Source organism: Dromaius novaehollandiae, chromosome 28 (assembly GCF_036370855.1).
Source record: "Dromaius novaehollandiae isolate bDroNov1 chromosome 28, bDroNov1.hap1, whole genome shotgun sequence".
Classification (NCBI taxonomy): domain Eukaryota; kingdom Metazoa; phylum Chordata; class Aves; order Casuariiformes; family Dromaiidae; genus Dromaius; species Dromaius novaehollandiae.
Window position 1 is genome coordinate 3,045,970 of NC_088125.1, and position 17,519 is coordinate 3,063,488.

At 47.9% G+C, this 17,519-nt stretch overlaps 1 protein-coding gene across 4 annotated transcripts; it reads right to left on the reverse strand.

Annotated features, from left to right (window-relative positions):
- Window positions 1–1,340: 1,340 nt before the first annotated feature.
- On the reverse strand, window positions 1,341–15,700 carry HOXC6 (homeobox C6). 4 transcript variants are annotated; one of them, XM_064498430.1, is made up of 4 exons: window positions 15,371–15,700; window positions 15,089–15,180; window positions 3,446–3,654; window positions 1,341–2,731 (listed from the first exon to the last, which is right to left on the reverse strand). In XM_064498430.1, the coding sequence occupies exons 1-4, from the start codon at window positions 15,626–15,628 to the stop codon at window positions 2,421–2,423; spliced, it is 870 nt and encodes a 289-aa protein (XP_064354500.1). In that variant the 5' UTR covers window positions 15,629–15,700; the 3' UTR covers window positions 1,341–2,420. The 4 variants fall into 4 exon arrangements, with proteins under 4 accessions (XP_064354500.1, XP_064354501.1, XP_064354503.1 ...); XM_064498431.1 differs by having other exon boundaries at window positions 1,630–2,731; window positions 3,446–3,588; window positions 15,371–15,693; XM_064498433.1 differs by having other exon boundaries at window positions 1,630–2,731; window positions 3,446–3,588; window positions 15,089–15,693.
- Window positions 15,701–17,519: the final 1,819 nt, after the last annotated feature.

Consider the following 17,519-nt stretch of genomic DNA (forward strand, 5'->3'; position numbering starts at 1 on the left):
CTTTCCCGGTTTTCTGCGCGGGGGCGGGGCGGGTCCGCGCAGCGCCGCGCACCCTGCGCAGTCGCCTCGCCCCAACATAGCGCCGGGCCGAGGGGGGAAGCGCAGCGCCGCGTTGTCCCCCCGCGGGTCTGGGGGGCGGTGGGGGAGCGCGGAGCGCTTTGCGCGGGCCGTTTCCATCTCCAAGGCCCCCAAGTTTCCAAATTTTTTTGCTTTTTTTGTGTTTTTTTTTTTTACCTTTACCACCACAATTTATTGCTCGGAGAAGCCCGGAGATCCTCGCCTGCTGCTTTCGGAGAAATCAGCCCTCTCCCTTCAAAGGGCATCGCGGATTAAATAAACGCACCCCCGCGCTGAGGTTTTTACCCCTCCCTTTCGCCCTGGTGCTTTAGAGCGGGGGGGGGGAGCAGGGGGAGAGCAGCCCCCCGGTCTGCTCCGCTTTGGGGCTTTAAACCGCCGATTCGAGCCCGTTTCTTTAGAGCCGATATTCCTTCAATAGCCAGGCAATATATTGAACGCATCGCACATTGCAGACTGCCTTCATCCTCTCTATGTGTACACTGAATTATACATGTGTGGCGGCGGGGGTAGGCGGTTTTTTCCTCCTTCTTCGTCTTTTTTTTTCTTCATTTCAACGCGGATAAACAGCGTTTTGCCCGGGAAGCCTCCTGCTTTCTCTCCAGGTCTCGCTGCGTGCAAAACCCTCCTGGGTTCGGGTCGCTGGTGGCTTTTGCTTGGGTCGTTTCGTTTTAAGGCAGATTTTTTTTTTTGTCGTCTTTCCTGCGCCTTTCAAAAAATCGCCTGCACATTCCAGGCTGGGAAGGAGCAAAGGATGGTCTGAAAAATTCTCCCTAGGCTTTTTTTTGTTGTTGTTTTTTTTGTTCCTTCCTCTTTTTTTTTCCTGGTTATGGCCACTTAACACTGAATCCTGCTTGTTTCGTAAAAAGAACTTTAAGGGGACTGAGCTGCTTCCAGGGAAGCATCAGCCCTAAGCGCAACCTCCTGAAGAGCCGAGCAGATATCAGAGCCCTGACAAAGAGGCGAGAAAACGCAGTTTCTGCTCCAGCCTTGCGGAGAGATGCTCCGAGCAGCGCTGATTTCAGGGCGCTATAGCGAGAATTTCCGCCCTCCTGAGTCTCGCTTTCTGGAGAGAAGAGGCTCCCCCCGCCCTGGAAAGGTTTCCGAGCTTGGAAGAAGTCTGGGGAGAAGTGGGTCCTTCCGTAGAGCTGGCTGCTCCGCAGCTTTGGCCATCTCGAATTAAATCAGAATTAAGGGGGGGGAAAAATGCGGAACCTTTGACCTGGTATTTGACTGAGGAGGATTGCAATAAGAAATATATACTGTTTTGAACTTTGGAAATCCATTTTAATCACGAAGCGAGAGGTATGGCATAGATTCCTGATGCCACCGAACAATACAGTAACAAGACTAAGTCAAGGAGACAAAGCAAAATGTATTCCCCCCCCCCCTTTTTTTTTTTTTTTGGAGTACTCTCGAATGAGAGAGGTACGAAGCAGGGAGAAAAAGGCGAGAGGGAGCTGATTTTTTTTCGGAACAACACACAGAAGCTAAGTGAACTTTTCTAACAGGCTGTTACCAACACGAAAGGTTTCGACTGAAGCTCAGAGGCCATTCTATAAACTTTAAAAATAATATTCAGTTTTTATTAAATACTCAACATAGTCCTCTGGACATGACCTTTATACATGAGAGGGTGTAACACAAGATTTTTTTATTTTTTTGCTTTTTTCCTACTGCTATAGAACTCCATTCACTTTATACCGTGGAACATTACAGTGCTAAACATAAATATAAATACAGGTACCACGAACACAGTTAAAAATATCCACACAGAAACTGTCACAGTTTGTTGTATGCAGCGATGAGCCCAGGTTTAAATACGAGGAGGATGCTCTCGAGGAAAAAAAAAATAAAATAAAAATTAAAAAAAACAACCCAAAATGCTATATTTACGTGGAAGGAGCTTTTCTCGGGGAATGAGATTTGCACCACGGGGAGGAAAAACTCCCTCGTCTTGGAGGAAGAGGGAAACCCCGGGGTAGAGTCCACGATAAGGGGGGGACCCGACCCGTCGGGGCAGCACCGCTGGGCGGGTGGGTGCACCCCTGGCGAGCCCCCCCCCCCTTATTTTATGTTATTTTTTTCGTAATAGGAGGAGAAGCGTGCGGCTTTAAACACAGTCTTATTCCGAGTTAGATAAATAGGCCGGGGGAAACGTGGGGGGGGGGGGGCACGGGGAGAGTTATGATGGGGCTGGGAGGGGGGGGGGTCCACATTTGATTTTTTTTTTTTAACGTAGCCAAACATCTCAATTGTGCCAGTGAGAGAAACATGACTTGGGGGGGTTGCGGAGCTGTCACTTTTTTTTTTTTTTGGATAATTTATTTATTGATGTTTTCTTTTCACTCCTTCTGCTTCTCCTCCTCTGTCTCTTCCCGCTTCTCCTCCTTGGCCAAGCTCTCGGCGGCGGCCGCGGCCCCGCTGCCGGCTCCGGCCAGGGTGGAGCTCAAGTTACTCTCTTTTTTCCACTTCATGCGCCGGTTCTGGAACCAGATCTTGATCTGGCGCTCGGTGAGGCAGAGCGCGTTGGCGATCTCGATGCGGCGCCGGCGCGTCAGGTAGCGGTTGAAGTGGAACTCCTTCTCCAGCTCCAGCGTCTGGTAGCGGGAGTAGATCTGGCGGCCCCGCCGGCGGTCGGCCCCGTAGCCCACTCCTGGGGAGGGCGAGACGGAACGGCCTGGCACCCGGCAGGAAGGGGAGGGGGGCGGCGGGGGGGGGATGGAGCGGCGGCGAGCGCCCGCGCCCCCTCCGCCCCCGCCCCGCTGCCCCCCCGCCGCCACCCCCCCACGGCAAGAGAAAGCCCACCACCCTGACACCCCCCCGCCGACCCCCCCCCCGCCTCCCCCCGCTCCTTTACACCCTTTCCCCGCCGTTTCTTTGCAAAAATCCCCCTTTCCCATCAGCACTGGTTTTCCAGGCTAACCCAACCTCACAATCGGAGCCCTCGTGGAAAAGCAGGGGGGGGTCCTCCCCCCGCTTCATTTAATTAATTAATTTATTTCCTTTTTTTTTTTTTTTTTTGGGGGGGGGGGGCGAGGAACCCGACCCCATGCAACCGCACTTTCTCCCCTAGCCTCGAAACTTATCTCACCCCCAGCAATATTTTGGTGCTTAACTCCCGAGCAGAGCTCGCTGCACTTTATTATCGATATTTTACACTCTCGAAGTCTTTTAATTAGAAAGAGCATAACAAGCCATATTTGCTTGCAACAACTTAACAAATAAAAGGCCTGTAGCTGCAACTGTGAAGGAGCTATATTATTGTTTTTATGGGGCCATAAAAAGTCGCTCAGCCTGTTCTGCTAGGGAGAAGGTCGTAAAGATGGTTCAGTTTATTTAATTTATATCTCCAAGCCGTAAAACTTACCACTGTGGGAGTTCATACGCTGCATCCATGGGTATATTTGAATGCTAGTTTTTTGTTCTTGCGAAGTGTTCCTGTTTTGGTCACTGGTAAAATCCTGTGCGATTGATGTCTGTGTATTATGTCCCATAGAATTTTGCCTGCAGCTAGAAAGCATGTCTTTTTCTTGGTAAAAAGCATTAGATCCATAGTCATAAGGTCCTCGGCTGGAGCTAAACACAACATTATCTTGCGGTGAATAAAACGGAGAAGAATAAATCCGGTTTTGAGCAACGGCTGCTCCATAAGTAGAAAAATGCCTGACAGGGTCATAGGCAGTGGAATTGAGGGCTACGTTGGGAAGCACCTCTTGGCCACCGGTGAGATGGCAGGATAGAGACGGGTTTGTAAAATAGGAATTCATAGCGTCCTCTACACCTGGCTGTGGGATTTCTTTAATATTTATTTCTGTCTCCAGTTTGTAGTCTGAACTAGATTGTTATAGGGAAGGCTCTGCTCCAGGACAGACAAAATGACAAAGTCAGCTGACCCGGGGGGAGCCAATGGCGAGGCGGGTGTCAAAAAGGGAAAAAATTGCTTTTGCTTCTGTTGATTCCCCAGTTGCAACTAAGTGGGCATGCAAAGTGAGTCCCGCACCCCCAAAACCCCCCCAAGCAGCCCCAAAGCTTGAAAGAGGGTCGGGGGGGCGCAGGCCGGGGGGAGGCAGCAGCCGCGGAGCCGTCGCTGGGCTTCATTTCTTTGCAGGAGCAGCTGGAGGGGACTGGAAATTTCACAAATTTCCCCAGCCAACCTCAACTTTTTTTCTCCCCCCCCCGCCTCTTTCCTCCGCCTTTCCCCACTCTGCTAATGCACACCGAGGTTTGGAAGCCCAGTGATTTTTTTTTATTATTATTTCCTTTTTCCTTAAGAAATGTTTGCTTAATATCTTGTAATAAAATAGCTCAGAATTCACAGCCATAAATCTCAGATGTCCACAGAATATTAAGCCATAAATTATCCCGATTTTTTTTCCCTTTTTTTCTTGTTCTCCTGTAGCATTGGTCAATATTATGGAATCAAATGGTTGGGCTCCTGATGAGAAAATATTGCCTAAAGAGAGGGGGGGGAAACATGGCGACTTCTGAATTGATAACGTGTTTTAGAGCATTCCTAAAGTGTGTCTGTGAGAAAGAGAGAAAAAATAGAGGAAGAATTCAAAGAAGCGTAACACTGCGAACTCACGTTAGCTGGGAAGTTGCATTTCTCCTTCAGGGCAGTTTGACATTTCTCTCCTGCACGTTTCCCCCTCCTAATTTTTTGCGATGTGTGGCGATGCTAGGGGATATTTACATTTTCAACAGCAACTACAACCCCCCCAAAAGAGCACTTCTATCTGTGATTGAGGGCAATTGGGAGCCTGGGCTGGGGACGCTCCCTCGTGTTTGGGTTTGCAGCAATTTATAGTTTCAGATATTTGCAGCTGATTGGGAAACTTCCATGGCAAATATTTAGTTAGACGAAAGAGGGGATTATATTAGATCTTCTCTGGGTAGCTTGCACCTAGACCTAATTGAAATGAAGACAGCTAATCTAATTTTAATTTCAATCTAGAGCCATAAATTGCCCCTTAAATGTAAAACATACCTGCTGATCTGTAAATATTGCGAGGTATCTCTATCATTCTGGTGGTTTGCTGTTTAAAAATTCAGTTATGGCAGGGAAACCCTGGCCTCCCTTTTTTTTTCCCTCCCCCCCTTCCTTCGTGTCCACATTTTTACTTTAAATGTGAGGGTGTGTAAGGGCTGGTGAGAGCAAGGTTTATAGGTGCACACTCAAATACGAAACTGAGGGTATTTGCTTGTCTTGCTCTTAATCAATAGACTTAATTCCCTTTTATTTTTAGCGATGTATCTCTAAGAGATTTTGGCTGACAAAGAAGGGCTGGGGGGGGGCTCTATATTTTTTCCCCAGCTATAACAGGAACCCGGATGCCAACGGATTTTATGCTCTTTTTCCTCTGGGTAACAAAGCAAAGTCATCAATGGTAGCAATAAAACCATAAACGAGACTACAAGTGAAAAAAAAACCCTCGTGTATTCATCTTCTATAACGCTAAGGCTTCTCTTGAGTGTCACTAGGGGGAAAAATAAAGTTTCTAACCCCAAAAAAGAAGCTAGCTGGAAGGGTGCACCGTGTTATTTAGCGCGTGTACCTTGCAGCGAAGCAGCCTGACTCCCACCCCAGGCTGCCCAACTTGCACCCAGCCCAGTACAGGTATAAGACTGATGTACAGGGGACAGATTTACTGACATTTTCCAAAAAAAACAGCCAACTTTGGTTTGGTTTCGTTTCCTTTTTCTCCATCCCCCCCTTCCCCCCCCTCAACCATCTGACAGAGTCTAGCCGGGGATTCAGGGAACCAAACCAGCAGGAGAAAATAAGAAGACCAGAATTAAGGAAATAAATGCAATTCCTTTGGCCTTTTTTTTTCCGCCTTCTGCTGACACGTTGCCCCCCCGCCACAGGCACCCTCAGCTGCAAATCCAGGGATGGGGGGCAAATAGTACGAGCTGGGGCTGCATCTCCCAAGCACCCAACTCCTTCCAGAGCCTGGTTCCTCTGGAAACCAACCCCAGCCAGGAAAAGCTGCCTCCAGATATTAAATTGTTGCAAGGTCCAACAAATGGGACGGATGGATGGATGGATGGGGGCTTTTTAGTTATTGGCGTGTTGTCTTGCCTTATGTATTGCTCGCAGCCCAATGCAATTTGGCGAGTGAATTAAAAGTAGCTCCAGCGATATGGATTGGACCTTTCCCAGGACATATTCGCGTTTCACCTAGGCAAGGGCATTTATAACCGTGCCAACCTTGCCAAAGTTTGGGAGGAAAGTCCAGTGCTGGAAGGACTCCCTCGGGTTTTTGTCTGATTTTGTGTCGCCCCTTTTTTTTTGGCGTTTGCTTCCCCCCTTTCCCTTTTTTTGTGTGTGTGTATAGGTGCTCGGGGGCTGTTGTAGGGGAGACCTGTGTGATAACCGTGTGACTAGGAGTCGAGAAAGTTAAGTGTTTTATTACTTCTCTAAACAGAGGGCAAGTCTTAAAAGTCTGGTCGATTTATAGTGAACAGAAACCAGCTGCCGTAAAGAAACTTAGCGTAGAGTGCTCTCCCCATCTTAAAAATCAGGTTTCTGGGGAGAAAAGGCAGGAACAAAACCGCCCACAACAACCCCAAAAGCTCCTGCAGATACAAATGAGGCATCATCAAAGTACGTGTTACTCGTTGCAATCCTTCAGCCTAACATTGTGCATGCCCTGGATATATATATATTTTTTTCCCATTGATATTTTTTATCAGTTTGGGGATTTCTCGAAAGTGTTTCATCAAGCTATGTCACTAGCAAAAAGGTATTTATTTTTTTTCACCCCCTGAAAGCATGTACAGGGAATATGTGGGGCGCTTTCTCGTTAAATTGGTCTGCAAACAATTATGTAAACTCATCAGCAGAAGCAAGAACAGATGTTTTATTAAAAGTGCTACACAGCAGTAGAAATATGTACAAGTCTTCGAGTAGCTCTTTAATAGGAGTTGCTCTTTGTTCCCAGAAAAGAAAAGCGCCCATAGAAATCTGAAATAACATTCACCACTCATAAGCCATATTCCCTTTTTTTTTCTCCCCCCTACTCCCCACTCTGATGTTCACACAGAGGCAGGGGAGAGGAAAAAAAAAAAGAAAAAAAAATGTGTCGGGTGATTTCCTCCCCCCTCCCAGCGCTAATTAGCGAATTGATGAACTGATTTAGGAAAAAAAAAGAGGCTTCAAAAAAATAAAGAATAAGAAAAGCAATCGCAACACATGTGTTTTCTATCCCTCAGTAATTACTGAAAGGAAACAAATCCAAATCGGTGGGTGTGCGTGTCCCCCCCCCTCGCCTTCCTTAAACAGCCCACAGCCTTCATAAACCGCTACTGTCAGGCTCGCATGCTGCTCAGCCCTCCAAGGCGGGGGCGGTTTGTTTGCAAAGGGGCTGGATTTGGGGGGCCCCCCCCGGTGCCCACGGGGGTGCGGGGGGAGCCCGGTGCGGAGGGGGCCGCGCCCGGGACCTGCTCGCCCCCGGCCCGGGCCGCGCTCGGGGGAAGCGCCGGGCCCCGCTTCCCCCCCCGGAAAAAAATAATAATAAAAAATTAATACTATCTTCCTGGGGGGGCGAATGAATTTTCCCCTAAAGCCTCGTTTCTGGGGGGAGCCGAGGGGGGGGCCGCGAGGGGCCGAGCTGCATAGGCGAAATTCCCACGCGCGCGCACCCCACTGACATATGGCCATAGGGGCTGCGTGCGCCCATCTGATTAAATACCCGGAGCTGCTCGAGGTAAATACAAGCGAGGCCATTAAAAGCCATTTTATTGAAAGCGATTTCACCTTGGGTATGTTCTCTCTGCCTTTTTTTCTGTCTTTTTTTCCCCCTCGCCTTTTTCTTTTTTTTTTTTTTTTAACTTGACATTTATGGCGCACGTGAGCCCTAATTATTTATTTGGGGCTTTTCGCCGGGAATTTATCTCCGCTCTTTCGCAACAAGGGCTTTCCTAGTCAAATATTGCTTTTGCTGTAAATAACGCTCAAAAGACAAAAAGGGAAAAGAACAAAAAAGGGCGGGGGGGGGAAGGAAAGCGACAGCAACAACAAACTCTTGGAGGTTTATGTGGAGCATATTCGCCACGGGCTACCTCTCCCGCAGCCTGAAACGGCTCGCATTGTTTTGAAGCCGTGTCTATTCTCTGCTCCCTGTAATTACAACCTCGGAGTCAGGGGCTGGGCAGCTCTCGATTAAAAAAAAAAAAGGGGGGGGGGGTAAAGGAGGAAGATGAAATCTCTGCTTCCTCTGAATACTTCCATTCAGCGCTTGATAGACTGGTTAAACTTTATTCCGGCGCTGCAGACGCCGCGCTTTGAATAGGGCGGCCTGTTTGCGAGGTTTATTTGTCAATTAAAGGCATCTTCTTGACAAAGATGCGGCAAGCCCTAATTAGCGAAAACACCCCACTTTTTTTTTTTTTTTTTGGTCCCCCATCTCTTTCCAAGAAGACGGACTTAAAAAAAAGAAAACAAACCAAAAGCAAAGCGCCATTTCTGCAATCTTTATGCAAACCGCAACACCCCTTTTTTCGCCCTAGGTAGCTGATGCAGACAGTATTTCCCATACCGTGCATTGCACGCAGAGTTGCCCAGGCGAGGCATTTCTTTGCCTTGGCCCTTTCCTATTGATTTCTGCTGCGGGTCTGAGGGAAATGGCCTTAAAAGCATGATTGCCGTCTTTATTTTATGCCTAGAGTTGTTTGAGCCAACGTGCCCTTCGGGCGCGCACCAAAGTTCAGGGCGACTCCGCTCAAGTTGCAACGCTCAGAGCGAGCAAAGAAATAAAAATAATAATAATAAAATCATCATAATCGTGGTAAACCGCTGCAAACTCGCTTTTCTCCTCTCTCGCAAAGACTCGGGCGCTGCACATATTTGCAGGGAAGGGGACAGGGGGTGGGGAAAAAAAAGGCAGAATTCTGGAAATTGTCTAAACACATGTCTGCTCAACAGGAAGCTGGGAGGTGTGTGGCGAAGAGAAATTAATCTAGTCCTCCTTTGGAAATGTATCCATCCCTCTTTTTTCTGCCGAGGTCTAAAGCGTTTTCTGACACTCTAAAGCGTTTATTTATATTTTCTCTGCCTTGGTTTTGCAACTGGAGGAGGAGGAGGCTCTTCTTTCTGAAATACTCCAATATGTGGGATTGATTTACTTCATTATTTTTTTTTTGTCTCCTTCCCAGATTTATTGGCGGATCGCAGCCCAACAAAAGAAGCCAGCATCGAAATCTCTCCCCCCAAAAAACGGGGCTTCGCTGTGTCTTAGAGCACCAAGCACCCACGCTGCAAACCGCGGTGCAGCACTAGGGCCGGGGCAGAAACCCCCAGCTCAACGCAACTCCACGTCCAGCCTTTGCTAATTAAATGCACTTATGAATAAACATCTTCGGCGCTGGGAAGCGGAGCCAAAACCAGCGCGAAAAGCCAATGTTTTAGGAAATGTGAGCTCGCTGAGTGTTGCATTGTTTACATGGGAAGTGTCTGGCCGCTGCGGAAACATCCCTCGCCTCTCCTTCGCGAAAAGTGGGGACCGGTGTTTTCTATCCGGCCAGAGGCAGGAAAATGTTGGTTTTTTTTTTTAATCCCCCCCGTCTGGGGTGCAAAAGGGGAATATATGTGCGTGCGCCTCAGGTCCTGCCCAGGGGAGCAGGTAGCGACGTCCCGGAGCAGGATACGGAGGCAGCGCAAAACCCTTGGCTTTGCTTTTATTTTGGGTCCCCTCTATGATGGAATGGGACGATTCCCCCAAATCTGTCTAAAAAAAAAAAGACAAAAAGGCCCAAAAAAGGACAGTCACATTCATGACGTCACATGCGTCACGGAGAAGGGCCACCGGCGTAAAATTAGTAAAGGCGATATTTTCATACATCCATGTGCGTATCTATATGTATATATGTGTGTATATATGTATAAATACCATTACTTATGCTCGGTGTGTAGATTAAAAATAAAAAGGAGGATTGTGTTATTACGTTCTGCAAGGATAACTCAGCAGTGAAGAATTGTTGTCATTAACTATAGGCACTTTTCTACTTTATTATTTGCAGATACGAAGGCAGAAATTTAATCATAGGTCGCAAGAAAAAAAATAATAATTCAGGAAACAATAATAGTTGCCTTAATGACGGGTTTTTTTAGAGGCGATCACTTAGACAGAATTAAACTATATATTTGGAGACAACCTCTTGTGCACTTTGTTGAATTTATACATTTACATCGTCTTTAATCGAGCAACAATTTAGTATTTCAGGATTTGCTTAAATACACTCATATTTTCAGGGGGAAAATACCGTTCCCGAGTTGACATGCCTTATCTATTTTTATGAGTTCACGTACATTGGAATGATTTAAAACACGGTAACACGGAACGAAAGGCGCTTAGGAAAAAAAAAAGAGAGGAAAAAAAATAAATATCCCTTCTCCTGAAGTAGTATCAAGTACAACCAAGGAGTTTCAAACGGCTTTGAGAAACTTTGGGAAGTTTTGTTCGCTTGGCGCTTTAATAAGAGGGTTTTAGGAAGAGCTGCCGGCGGGAGGGGGCTGCAGGGGGGGGACACACACACGTCTCAATGTTACCGATCCAAAAACTTTGCGAATTGGGGTTTTGCGGCGGGCCAACTTTTTTCCCCTTTTTTTCTTCTTTTTTTTTGCGCTTATTTGCCCCATTCTCCGAGTCGAGGAAGGTTATTTTTTTCCTCCTTCCTCCCCATGCGACCCCCTAGTCGCCCACCCCCCACCGTGTCCCCCCCCCCCTTAAGACACACGGAGCAGAAGGGGGGGAAAAAAAAAAGGCACCAAATTGCAAAATTGCTGGATTGCAAGTTTCTGTCACTTGGTGGCAGTATACAAAACAAGTAAACAAAAACGTGAGGAAATTAAAAAAAAAAGGGGGGGGGACGAGGGGGGGGCGCTACCTGTGCAACAATAGCGCGGTGCCGCCGTCCGCACCGCCGAGGGCCCGCGGTGCCGTTTATTTTATTTATTATTATTTTTAATATTTTTTTTCTTGCATTGCTTTTGGTCGGGTTCCCCCCCCCCTTTTTTTTTTCTGGTGTTCTGGGTTTCCTCCCCGCCCCCCTTATTGAAACGCTGGGTCTTTTTTTAAGTGCGGGGACAAAGGTTTTTACAGCAAGGTGTGTCCCCATGCGACAAAGGCAGCGGGGCCTGGGCAGACTGCGGCCAGACACCCGCAATTTCGGGGACTTCTGGCTTTTATTGTGTTTGTGTCTGGCCAGGGGGAGGGAAAAGCCCGGCTGATTTTCGGCTGACAACTTATTTGTCCCCTTCCGCGATCTCCTTCCTCCCCCCCGCCTAATTTCGCCCCAGACGCGATTCAGGCTGGAGGTCACAGCGCCCTTCTGCCAAAAATCTCCATTCCTGCGCAGCAACTTTGGGGCGTCCTGCCCCGATTTCCTCCCTTTTCGCCCCAGCGCCGGGCCAGCCCGCTGCGGCCCACGCTGCCAGCCCAAATGCGAGCGGGAAAGGCCCCTTTATTTTATTTTTATTTATTTTTTATAGCCCTGACCTCAAACATTAGAAACGTATTCAGATTTGCGAGTGTTTTTTTTTCCTTTTTCTCTCTCTCTTTTTTTTCTCCTTTTTCACCCTCTTTTTTTTTTCGGAGACGGCGAGCTGCCGGGATTACGACGCGACTAACAATAGTAACAAGATCTCCAACTATCCCCGAAAAAGCAAATCCTTGATCCCCAATGTTACGCCTGATCTGTTCCCAAAGTCTCTTTTCCCCTCTATGACTAATTTTTTATCTCCCTACCCTGACCCGGCCTCACTTTTTTTTTTTTTTATCCCTTTTTAAGAGAATTCAGCCGACGAGCTCCACAAATCTCGCAGACCTCTGCCGCGCAAAGCTTCGGGCAGAAAGACAGCCAAAAATAACATTTCTTCCTACAATAGCGACCGGGAGACGGAGCCCATTGAAAATCGATGCGGACATTGCCACGTTCACCGCTCACACCTACAGCTTTAACACTGTATCACACATCATTTCTTGGATTCGTTCCCCAAAGCGAACTCCTTCGCGCGGCAAATTTGGGGAATCGCCGCGTTATCGTGGTCTCTTTGTAGCTACATGTCGTCGAGCCTCTTTAGCCGAGCGCGGATTTGGCGTGAAAAAACACCCGCTCGCTCACGCTCTTCATTTATATATTTGATCCCTCTTTTATACAACCTTAGATAAACGCCCAGGCGCTGGTGAGATTATATCAAATAGGTTTCTGATCGCTTATATCTACCAGAGAGTGCGAAATGTTGATTCTTTCAAAGAAAGCGTAAATTCCCGTTGCTACGTGGAATATATTTGTATACTCAGTGCGCGAATAGGTCCGTATTCAATATTTTTTTGATAAGTAAATTTTTAAATATAAATATATATATAAATTAGGAAGCGTTCGGGACAGCAGAATTTACATTTTCAAATTTCTGGAGGCTCCCTCGTTCCCCCCGCCGTCTACATCTGCCGAAAAGCTAGTATTTCCCTGGAAGCCCATGTCAAAAACACGTGGCAATTTTACTAGAATCCCTCCCGAGCCCTGATGTTGTAGATACAAGAAGCGATTTATTTCCTCTGGTTTAGTCTGGAGAGAAAGCGGGGGGGGGGGAGAGAAAAAAAAAATCGGAGCATATAAATCATCGCGTTATTCCAGCCCTGCGTCCTGAAATGCTGCTCAGCATCGCGGGGGTGTGAGGGATGACAGGACGGGGGGCAAGTCGAAAATCGATGCGGTAAAAAAATCGGTTTGTAAAGAGGCTGCCAGGCCCCGCGGAAGCCGCGAGGATCGTTTAAGCGCTGCGTTTAAGCAACCGGCCCGCTAATGCGAGCCAGACCGAGGATGCAGGACAGGGGCATTCCCGAGAGCAGGCAGCCGGGTTTCGCCTCAAAACAATACAAGATCCCATTTCTGTAATCGTGTGCTTCCAATGAACACGCGCGGTTTGCTCGCAAAACGTCTTTACGACTCTCCGGATCAGAAATCTCCCTTATTTTTTTTTTAAGAGTCGCATCCCCAAACCGTTTATTTGTTTCCCCCCTTTAAAAAATAAAAATAAAATGGAGAAATGGAGGTTTTCTCGCTGCAGAGCTGAACCACAGCTCTGCCCTTCTGCACGGAGGGAGCAGAATCGCTGCAGTTTGGCCGTTTTGTTTAGACCGAGCGAGAGAAGCCGATAATTTCCAGCCCAAAGGCAGAGCGGATTCCCCGGATTTCTCCCAAGAAAGGGCAGAAAACCAGCAAGGCTGATCCAGAACCTTTGCAAGTTGTGCTTTTTTTTCCCTTCCGCCCCCACTTTATTTTTTTTAATAATTTTTTTTTAATAATGGTTCCTCGCACCACCACCAGAAACCGCCCGAGAACTTCACAAAGAGCAAAAACCACTTTCCCTCTGAGAACGCTAGCTGGAAATTAAATCAGAGCAGGCCATTTTTTTACTTAAAAAACACCAGAAAGTAGGAAAAAAACCCACACACACAACAACAACATCCAGGCAAGTGAGGAACTCCAGATTCCTCCAGTGTCACCATTTCCCCATTCCTCTCATCAGCTCCAGAAATCACCCTGTCTGCCTCGGGCCCGCTGGCCACATTAAGAGCAGGGAAACCCCAAAATCGCCTATAATAAGGAAGGAAAATGCGATTCGCTTTGTCACCCCTCCCCCACGCCGGGGCCACAGCAATGTCTGGTTTATGTGATGTTCATCCATAAATATATATATATATATATGTGTCTATCTGTTCTTCTAGCCCTGTATATCCGCACAGACAACGCTGAGTTCACCACCAATCTCTGCTAACACACCCGCTCCTTTTTTTTTTTTTTTTTTTCCACGAAAAAAATTATCCGGGGGGAGAAAAAAAAAAAGCTACAACCTTGAGAGGAAATGAAGTCACTACGTTATATATCTTCTTACACGGAACCGATATATACACGCAGATAGATAAGATTAGGTGATGGATGGGGAGGTGGGCAGATAGGTGGGCGGATAGGTAGCAGGGAAGGGGGAAGGGTCCTTTAAATAGCGCACGTTAAACCTGGATTCAGGTTGTGGGGTGGGGGGAAAAAACAGGAAAACGGCAAAATATGAGGAAGAAGGCAGGGATTTCCACGCCAATCCGAGCTGAAAGCGGTTTAAGGAATGGCTGTGGGTAGCACGTAGCAGGACAGGGCTCCTCGCAGCCCTTCTCGCCCCGGGGAGAGGGCGAGCGCGTTTCCACCCCTCCTTCCGCAGGGCCCAAAACGCAATGAAATAAATCCCGCCGCGGCGTTTTCACCCCCGCAAGTCGCCAGTTTTGCAAAGAGCGGCCAAAAAGGAGAAGCTTCGGCTGGCAGAGATTTTATTCTTAATTATCAGCCCCCCCCCCCCCCCCCCGCCCCAAGCCGTGCGCTGCGCGTTCATTATAGCAATTAGCAGCGCAGCCCCCTCGCAGCGGAGCAGGCCCCGGCGGCCCAGCTCAGGCCCGGGACTCGGGGAGGGGATGGCGGGGGGGGGAAATGCACCCCGGGGGGGGGAAATGGGCGTGCAAAGCCCAGGCCTTGCGCACGCAATTAGGAGCGCAGCTCATTAAATCTGGCACGGAGAGCGCAGCCTTGGACTACCCACCCGGGATGCGCCGGGCCCGCCGCTCTGCGCATGCGCCCCCCTCTTTTTTTTTGTTTTTTTTTAAGGAAAAGAAAAAAAAAAGTTGGGAGGATTATTATTTTTTGAACACTCATAGCGACACCCCCCCCCTCGCTGCAACGCTGCGCACCGGCATCCGCGGGTACCCGCGCACACATCCCCCCCCCCCCCCCCCCAGCCGCCCCCAGCCCCGCAGCCCCGACCTGCCTCCGCACCCCGGCGCGGCACCGATATGACATCAGCAAACCCTTTTTTGCCCGAATTAACCGCATTTCTGCCGAGCCGCGGCAGATTTCCCTCCATCTCCAAGCTACACCCCTCGCTCGCACAACGATGCATCATTATCCTTAACACCCAGGCTATGGATCATTAGTTACACATTTTAACCAATAAGGGAACACTTACCAGAGGCTCCTGTCTCCCCCTCTCCCTCTCTCTCTCTCTCTCTCTTTCTCTTTCTCTGTCTCTCTTTCTGTTCCACTGACGCTGCAGCTCAGCTCCACAGAAACATTAAAAAAAAAAAAAGAAGAAGAAGAAAAAAAAAAGATGGAAACAAAAGCAAAACAGTTCTTCTCTGGTTGGACAAGGGATGGGGGGAAGCTTAAGAAGGAATCCCTCTCTCTCTCTCTCTCCCTCTCTCCCTCTTTTTTTTTTTTTGCCTAAAAAAAAAAAAAAAAAGGTATTTACAACTCCTCGTGCCCCCTCAGCATCGCATGCTGCAAAGGAAATGCATTGCGTTTTGCCCCTAGGGGTGGGGAAGAGGAGGCGGCAACCAGACGCAGCAGTAAACTCATTAATGCCAAAATGCCCAAAGCAACCGCGAATTCCAACCCCAAGGAGCGGAGGGGGGGCGGAAGAAAAAAAAATCGGGCGATCTATTTTTTGTTTGCTTTGTTTAAAAAGCCCCATCATCACGCTAATAATTAAGGGGGGGAAAAATACCATCCTACCCCTGGCACTGCTTGGACTGTTAAAGGAAAGACTACTGCGAAAGAGTCATAAGAGAAACCACAATAAAAAGTTCACGTTCATGGATGGAGTCCACATGACTTCCTGTGGCCAATCCAACTTGTGATTCAGTCGTAAACTTTTATTGCTTAGCTGTAAATTTTCTGCAAACAACCAGGAATGCGTTGCATTTTTGTGACGAGTGCAAATGCGCTCGTCTGTCGCCATGTTTATACAATTCTTGCCTTAATATTAGTAATTTTTGTTGCTCTTCGGCCCCCTCCCTCACTGCGCCCCCCCCCTTTTTTTTTTAAGCAACCGCGTTAATATCGGGGAGGGTTTTTTTTAATTTTAAACATAGACTCGGTTTTATTTCCTGATTATTAGCCGCTCGGGTTATTTCTCAGGCTTTTTTAGCTAAGGGGATTTGGCCTTCAACATAAAGCGGTATTACCCTTAATTTTGGTAATTAATGGGGGTTCTTGATAGGAAAAAAACGAGGAAGAAGGGCACTGGCCATGGAAATGGAGCGGACTGAACTCAAAAAAATAAAATTAAATTATAAGGGCGTGTTTATTTTAAGGGCATGGATTAAATAATCAAGAGCAATATGTTTTAAAGGCTCAAGTAAAAAATAAATAAATAAATAAAATCATATTCCTGACATTCCCACGGCTTTCCCTGCAGAACCAGCCCTGCTCTTTCAGCAAAGGGTGTGTCCGCTGGAAAAGAAACCTCCACAGGACAAAAAAAAATGTCCTTCCCCACCTTCTTCCTTCCTCAACCTCCTCGTTTTGCCTCTCTGCCCCAGGCACCCCGCGCAGCCACGTCGGGGACCCTGAGACCTAGGGAAAACCCCGGAGCTGCCCGAATTCGCCCCAAAATTGAGCCCCGGGTGCGGTATGGACATCACAGTTCTTGGCTGCTCTTTTCCTAAATTTACCAAAACCACCCAGTTTTCTGATTTCCTGAAGGGATACATATATATATGTCAATATATATATATTTAAATATGCGCCTGGAAATCTTTGCCCATGTTTCGCCCCCAGGCAGCTCTGCAGCCTTTTGTTTTATCACGCCACGGTGCCCGGCGAGGCGACGCTTTTAAAAAAGGCGCAATTATTAATATATTTTGCCTTTGATTTTGAAGGGGGTCGGCGTAACGGCCTGGAAATATCCATCCGGAAAGGGCGAGCGGCATTTTTGGGTCGTGTCGAGGCCTGCTCCGGAGGCAGGACGCGAACCACAAGTTGTGCAAAGCGGCAACTGCAAAGCTCAGCTGTGCCCCCCCCCTTCCCCCCCCATGAAATCCTGCGAGGGCTTCACGCTGCTGTTGGTCCCAGGGGGGCAAAAAAGCCCCCCAAAAAATCCCAGTCCCAAATCTGGGCCGTGCACACACCGCTCTGGTACGGGACTCCCATGACCACAAACCTTTTAGGAAGGTAAAACACATTTTATCCAGCCTTTCCTCCCCTCTGTGCTCGCCCATTTCCAGATTTCCTCCAATCTTCAGGTATTTCTCCTTAATTGATGTATTTTTCTTTAATTTTAAGGGTGTCTATGTGTGTGTGTTTTGCGGGGGGGGGGGGGTGCGCCCTCTCCGTCTCCCTTTCCCCCTTTTATTTATTTTTTTCCTGGCTGGATGCGTGTCTGTCTGCCCAAACAGCACAAAGGTTGCAATACAACCGGATGGAAGGGAAATTACTTTATTCACTTTACAAACCACCAATAAATTTTATAACAGGTAGTTAAAAGTTACGAGGGGGGAAACTACTGGCACAACAGCTTCCAGAGCACAATGGAGATCCCATTTTCCAGCGGGTAGACAAGATAATAAGAATCCATAAAGGGAGCAGGAAATTTTATCCTGGCAGGCAAGAAGTAACCT

Coding starts and splice junctions, on each gene's coding strand:
- HOXC6 (XM_064498430.1), bottom strand. CDS start 15,628: ATGGTATTTTTCCCCCCCTTAATTATTAGCGTGATGATGGGGCTTTTT. Junction 3,655..15,088: donor GGGGGAGACAGGAGCCTCTG/GTAAGTGTTCCC, acceptor TGTTGTGTTTAG/CTCCAGCCGAGGACCTTATG. Junction 2,732..3,445: donor GCGTATGAACTCCCACAGTG/GTAAGTTTTACG, acceptor CGCCCTCCCCAG/GAGTGGGCTACGGGGCCGAC.